At 45.2% G+C, this 7,500-nt stretch overlaps 1 protein-coding gene across 1 annotated transcript in view; it reads left to right on the forward strand.

The window, feature by feature from the left end:
* tubgcp3 (tubulin gamma complex component 3) overlaps nucleotides 1-7,500 on the forward strand; it is a 24,584-nt gene that overhangs the window by 11,318 nt on the left and 5,766 nt on the right. The window contains exons 9-17 of the mRNA XM_080052597.1: nucleotides 105-173; nucleotides 383-515; nucleotides 1,301-1,467; nucleotides 2,581-2,691; nucleotides 4,151-4,259; nucleotides 5,652-5,841; nucleotides 6,486-6,621; nucleotides 6,789-6,857; nucleotides 7,249-7,384. Of these exons, the coding sequence (XP_079908723.1) occupies nucleotides 105-173; nucleotides 383-515; nucleotides 1,301-1,467; nucleotides 2,581-2,691; nucleotides 4,151-4,259; nucleotides 5,652-5,841; nucleotides 6,486-6,621; nucleotides 6,789-6,857; nucleotides 7,249-7,384 (1,120 nt within the window). The remainder of the gene's footprint in view (nucleotides 1-104; nucleotides 174-382; nucleotides 516-1,300; nucleotides 1,468-2,580; nucleotides 2,692-4,150; nucleotides 4,260-5,651; nucleotides 5,842-6,485; nucleotides 6,622-6,788; nucleotides 6,858-7,248; nucleotides 7,385-7,500) is intronic.

The following is a 7,500-nucleotide window of genomic DNA, read 5'->3' on the forward strand; positions in this document are numbered from 1 at the left end:
ATAATTTTTTTTTTAAATCAAATTATTAAATGACATGCCTTATACACCAAAATATCTCTCTAATCTCTCTCTGTCTCTCGGTCTCTCTCTCTCCCCCCCACCAGAGCTTCTGTGCAGCCCTCCATCAAGAGCTGAAGGAATACTACAGGCTACTGTCTGTGCTCCACTCCCAGGTAACACCCATCAAAGAAGGGGCTTGTGCTACTGGACAAGAACCATGCTCACAAGTTCATATTTAAAAAAAAAATGGTGGATGATGAAATGGCTTCTCATCATTTGTTCCTTGTGTGTGTGTGTGTGTGTGTGTGTGTGTGTGTGTGTGTGTGTGTGTGTGTGTGTGTGTGTGTGTGTGTGTGTGTGTGTGTGTGTGTGTGTGTTGTAGCTGCAGGTGGAGGATGAGCAGGGCGTGGTTGTGTGCCCGGAGAGCAGCCTGACCCTACGTAGGCTGTTGGTGTGGATGTACGACCCCAAAGTTCGGCTCAAAACCCTGGCAGCACTCGTCGACTTTTGCCAAGGTGAACGGAGGTTGCAGACGTCATATTTAAATTGAGGCTGTGTTGGAAAAAGCCCTACCAACGTCCTACTCATACTGATTTTGATGTCAGTTTGAGTATGCGAGTTTGTGTAGGCGAGAAATGCCCGGATGAGTACTTGCTTCTGGGAAGATTTTGTGTTATGGATCGATAGGTTTACTCTTCCTACTCAAACGCCCCCACAATGCATTGCGTCTTTTCAAACGACACAGAAGTTTTTTTTTTTACTCTTTTATTGCTTCTGTATACTTCAGTGAGCAATCTTAATCATGCCTGTGCATTTTGCGACGAGTGTTTTGGATTACGTTAGGATTTGGTGCTGTCCAATTTTGTGTTTTTTTTGGCATTTTTATGCTTTATTGACAGTGTAGAGACAGAGTTAAAATGGGGCAGAGAGGGGAGTGACATGCAGAGAACGACCGCGGGCTGGAATCGAACCCGGGTCCGCTGCTGGCCGAGGCCCATGGGGGGGACGCCCTACCAACTGAGCTAAGGGCGCCCCCGTGCTGTCCAATTTTTAATCCCTTTTAAATCTTCCCAAAATTCTACATAATATTATAACAGGGTGATATCTATTTAGAAATAGGTATCACCCTGTTATGATATTGTTTAGCCCACACACACACACACACAACACAACACAAAACACACCACACACACACACTCTTAGGGCATTTACTGTGCCCCCAACCCTAATTTGAAGCTGCATTCAACCTATGTTAAATAAGTATTTGACTATCATTGTGTGTGTGTGTGTGCGCGGTCAGGTCGTAAAGGCGGGGAGCTGGCCTCGGCGGTCCACTCCTACGGGAAGACGGGCGACCCCCAGATGAGAGCGCTGGTTCAACACATCCTCAGCCTGGTGTCCAGCCCCATACTCAACTTCCTCTATCGGTGGATCTATGATGGAGAGCTGGAAGACACCTACCACGAGGTAAGACAGGCAGACAGGCAGACAGACAGACAGGCAGGCAGGCAGGCAGGCAGGCAGGCAGGCAGGCAGACAGGCAGACAGACAGACAGACAGACAGGCAGACAGACAGGCAGGCAGACAGACACGCAGGCAGGCAGACAGTCAGGCAGACAGACAGACATGCACACAGACAGACACGCACACAGACAGACAGACAGACAGACAGGCAGGCAAGCGCACACACACGCACCGATCGACAGACACACACACTCTCAGTGACGTTTGACCCAAGAGAGACCATTAGCTAGTGATATACAGATAGAAAGGCAGGACAGCTTCTTAAATATATATGGACAGACCAGAGCAATGTAACGGAAAAGAGTGGTGATGGATAGTTGTCCTTTACCACTCCCTGCCCCTTTTTTCTCACACACACACACACACACACACACACACACACACACACACACACACACACACACACACACACACACACACACACACACATACACACACACACACACACACACACACACACACACACACACACACACACACACACACACACACACACACACACACACACACACACACACACACACACACACACAGTATTTATGTGTCCAGCGTGAACCATTAAGCGATCACTGGTTTTTAAGTGCTGTGTTTAAAAGCACAGAGGCTAAAGTTGTTTCGTCTCTCGGGACGGACGGGGGAATTACCTGCGAGATCACAGACAGACAGACACACAGACAGACAGACAGACAGACAGACAGACAGGCAGGCAAAAGCTTGTTAAAACACATGCAATAAACAACACATTTTGATTATGTAAGTGTGAGTAAGAATGTGATTTTTGAGGTTGTACAATTAAAGCAACAGTAACTCAACTGTGACTGCAACAAACATTTTCTTATACTGTGTGTGTGTGTGTGTGTGTGTGTGTGTGTGTGTGTGTGTGTGTGTGTGTGTGTGTGTGTGTGTGTGTGTGTGTGTGTGTGTGTGTGTGTGTGTGTGTGTGTGTGTGTGTGTGTGTGTGTGTGTGTGTGTGTGTGTGTGTGTGTGTGTGTGTGTGTGTGTGTGTGTGTGTGTGTGTGTGTGTGTGTGTGTGTGTGTGTGTGTGTGTGTGTGTAGTTCTTTGTAGCGTCCGATCCCAACGTGAAGACCGATCGCCTGTGGCACGACAAGTACTCCCTCAGGAAGTCCATGATCCCTACCTTCATCACCATGGACCAGGCCCGCAAGGTACACACACTCACTCACTCACTCTCACTCTCACACACACTCTCACACTCACTCACTCACACACACACACTCACTCACTCACTCACACCCACACCCACACCCACTCTCTCTCTCTATCACTCACTCTCTCACTCACTCACTTACTCCAGGGCTGTACGCTTATTTTTTTAGGTGGTAGCACTGGTGCTAGCAAGCAAAAAAAATCAGTAGCACAAAAATAAATTCAGTAGCACACAAAGTATGATCGAAAACTTGCATAACCTTAACCCTTGCATTTCGCTCTAATTACCTTTTAGCCTGTCATCTTGGTCTCATTTGAAATTCTCAATTAATATCATATCCTAGTGTGTGCAGTAATAATTGTAGAAAAATGAATAGGGGTGCACTGATTGCAATTTAGACAAAAAAATCTAACCTGCCAATTGTAATTTTTTGCTGATTCAGAATTATTTCTCCCCATAAAATTAATATCTATATATTTTCTGTATATATACATATCATTATTATATTCATAATATTTTTTTTTTTGTTAAATGTCCTTCTGTTAATTAAAACCAAACTTTAAAACATTAAACATAGCCTATTAAATAAATAAGTAGGCCTATGCATATTGGTAACATTTGGAATAAGTTAAATAGGTTGTTGTGAATGTGTTGGGAGTAGTTCTTCAGTGGCTTATCAGTTATTTCAAACTGTGTTTAAAAAGACTACTGTTGACTGCTCTCTGCAGCTGAAGCAGTTGATTTTCAAGCTAGTGCACTGCAGGGCTGTGAAGCGCTAACTTCTTGTTCTTACCGGCTTAAAAATAAAAGTCAACTCACGTTTGGCTAGTAACAGGCTTTTAATGTGAAGGCGCACAGGAAATGTTCTGTTTGCACACGCGCTAACTTAACTGTGTGCCGTCTCTTTCCGGTTATTACCGTTGGTGAAGTGTATTAATCGCCGCACAAGCACAGGTCCCGAGCACACATCTTTCACCAGCCAAAGTGGAGGGTGGACTCAATAAATTACTTGCCTAAGACTACATTTACCCGAATTTGGAGAGTGTTAATGTAGAGCCCTCTAAGCAGTGTTGTGCAGCACTCCTCTGTGTCTCAGACGGACAGCATCTGCTCATTAGCAAGCTGTCGCACTCGTGCGAGTGGAATGGTATTCATCATCGCACGTGATCAATTTCAGTAGCAAATGCGATCAAAACTGTCGCACTGTACAGCCCTGTACTCACACACACACTCTCACTCACTCACTCACTCACTTACTCACTCCCTCACTCACTCACTCTCACACTCACTCTCACTCACTCACTCACACACACACACACACACCCTCACTCACTCACTCCCTCACTCACTCTCACTCTCACTTTCTCCATCACTCGCTCACACAGACACACACACACACACACAGACACACACACACACACACACTCATTGTCTCCCTGTCTCTCTCTCCCCTATAGGTTTTGCTCATCGGTAAATCCATTAACTTCCTGCATCAGGTTTGCCACGACAGGACGCCGCCGTGCAAAATCACGCCGGACTCCACGTCCGCAGACACGCCCAAAGACGGTGAGACTTTCTCCCTTCATTTTCCAAGAACTTTTCACATACTACAGCTGATCATAGTAAGTACACAGTTTGCATGGAGTAGGCATAGAACAACCACACCAACAACCAAAGTACACCTAACATTATAAAGAAGTAATAATAGCATACAGTATACCAAACGTGTTAAAGGTTCAGTAAGTGATATGGTCCTTTTAGCTAACTTCCAGTCAGTGACTACAGTTAGCAGTCCACTCCCCTCGTCCCTACGTCACCACCACATGAACACACAGACGTCTTCATCAGATAGTGCCGCGATGGAGAGCAGCGAGTCATCGTTCACGGGGCACAGAGACCCCGCCTCTTTAGAGCGCTCTGTCTCCTGATTGGATAAAAACGAGCAGGATACTCAAACCTCTACCTGACAATTACTGCAAAGCTGAATGACTGGGAGACCTGTGTTATGAACTGTGCATACTGTTTAAGTGATTGCTGTATGAATATAGAGAGATTTAACACGTATTAACAAAATAATATCACGTACTTCTCCTTTTAAAGTCCATGTTATTTCTGGCTTTGTCCTTTTTTTTTTTTTATACTGTTGTTCCTGAGTCACTTGTACAAATGATAGCATGGACCAATCAGAAGCCTCCTTTTGTCCTTGTCATATTGATGTGGTTCTATTGACGTGGGCTAGTGGACGACTGGCAGTGATCAATGTTCTTACTGGCCTCAGCCTCCTCTCCCTTTGGACCATACAGAGGAGAGAGGTATACTTAGCCATCTGCTATTGATTCACTGTATACTATAGGACTTCATTCTAACGCTGGGATCTGTTGCTTTTAGCACATCATAGTAGCATACTTGGGCTCAATTTTTAGCACTTTATATCTGACACCACACAGACAGACAGACAGACAGACAGACAGACAGACAAAAACGTAGATGGTATAATGAATCGTTCGCTAATTGAAACCCCCCCTGCATTCCAAATCTCATACTCTTTCTTTTTTCTATGCTACATACTATATCTGGTTATAAAAAGAATCTAGTTAGGATGCAGTATGTGTTGTTATGTTATTTCATCATAACATTGCGCCTTGATCTTGCCTCTTTCTTTTATATCGTCGCATCCCTGTTTTTTTTTTTTCATACGGAGGCTACGTCGATGTGACGCCACTTCCATTATGCACTGGATTGTGGGTCAGAATCGGCCCAAATAGGATGCTGTTTTCAACACTAAAAATCTCGGCCGGATGTAGTAGTCATCCGGGTATCTCTAACCATACTAAATCTCACAAGAATCGGGACATCCTAAATCTTTTTTTTTCTACCATACTAAATAGAAGATAGTATGGGTAATGGAACTCAGCCCCCAGTTAATTTGAAATGGCCCTTTTTTTCCCTCCCCAACAGCCGCGGAGCTGCTGTCAGACCTGGAGGGGGCCTTTCAGGAGAAAATCGACGCGGCGTACTTTGACACCAGCAAGTACCTACTAGACGTCCTTAACCGCAACTACCTTCTACTAGAACATCTCCAAGCCATGAGGAGATACCTGCTACTGGGCCAGGGAGATTTCATCAGACACCTCATGGACCTGCTCAAGTACGCAACACACACCTACAACTAACCCTGCGTTCCAAATCACATACTTTTTCCTTCTTACCACACTACATACTAAAGTACGCAAGTGTTTTAGGGCCACGGGAGAGAAAAGAAAATCAGATAAGGAAGATTTATTTTTTCACTATGTCAAGAAATGTCAAGAATAAAGACAAATACCCCAAAATGCTATTCGAGTTAGAAGGGCATCTGTGTATTTTCAGCATACTGCAATTGACGTGCATGTATTGGGACATCCTAAATCTTTTTCTGGCATACTAAATAGGATGGAAATATAGGTATTGGAACGCAGGGTAATTCTCTTTATTTCCACTTGTTCTCTTTGGTCCCTCCCTGACACGCTCTACACCAACAAAGTCGTGCCAAAGTGAATGGACAGTCCCAACAGCCAATAAGAACAGAGAATCGGAGCCTCGCTCTGATTGGTCAAAGTGTACAGCTCATGTTCACTTTGACCAATCAGGAATCATACACCCCAGCATTAAGTACCTATCCTATGACTTTGAAATCAAATCTTAGCGGAGGGATCTCCTGCCTTGTGTGTTTAAAGCAGAATCACACCGTTAGAATGTTTGACTGAGTGTATGTAAGTCTTATCTGATGGTGTCCTGATTATTTTGTCCCAGGCCAGAGTTGGTGCGTCCGGCCACCACTCTCTACCAACACAACCTGACTGGTATCTTAGAGACCGCCGTCCGAGCCACCAACGCCCAGTTTGACAACGCAGAGATACTCAAGAGGCTGGATGTACGCCTGCTAGAGGTGCGTGTGCGTGTGCGTGTGTGTGTGTGTGTGTGTGTGTGTGTGTGTGTGTGTGTGTGTGTGTGTGTGTGTGTGTGTGTGTGTGTGTGTGTGTGTGTGTGTGTGAAAAGGGGATGTCGTGACTTCTTCATGACGTTATGTCCTTTTTGACATCTGTATTTTTCCAGGTGTCTCCCGGGGATACCGGCTGGGATGTGTTCAGTCTGGACTACCATGTGGACGGACCCATTGCTACGGTAACACACACACACACACACACACACACACACACACAGACACACACACACACACACACACACACACACTTTTAACACAGTTCCCATTCTATCACTGCCGAATAATGACATTGAAGAATATGTACATCCAGTGTTTATTGTATTGCTTTTGGTTTAATTTATAGCTGTGTGTGTGTGTGTGTGTGTGTGTGTGTGTGTGTGTGTGTGTGTGTGTGTGTGTGTGTGTGTGTGTGTGTGTGTGTGTGTGTGTGTGTGTGTGTGTGTGTGTGTGTGTGTGTGTGTGTGTGTGTGTGTGTGTGTGTGTGTGTGTGTGTGTGTGTGTGTGTGTGTGTGTGTGTGTGTGTGTGTGTGTGTGTGTGTGTGTGTGTGTGTGTGTGTGTGTGTGTTTCAGCTGTTCACAAGGGAGTGTATGGGCCACTACCTGCGTGTGTTCAACTTCCTATGGAGGGCAAAGAGGATGGAGTACACGCTGACAGACATTTGGAAAGGACAGATGTGTAACGCCAAGCTGCTCAAAACTATGCCAGGTACATAAACACATGCAGTGGATAGAGGAAAGAGGGCCCGACCAGTAACCATGAGGTCGCTGGTTCGATCCCCGGCACCAGACAGGAGGGTGTTAGTAGTAAAACTATTAGTGGCT

Source organism: Ammodytes marinus (assembly GCF_949987685.1).
Source record: "Ammodytes marinus genome assembly, chromosome: 24".
NCBI lineage: Eukaryota > Metazoa > Chordata > Actinopteri > Uranoscopiformes > Ammodytidae > Ammodytes > Ammodytes marinus.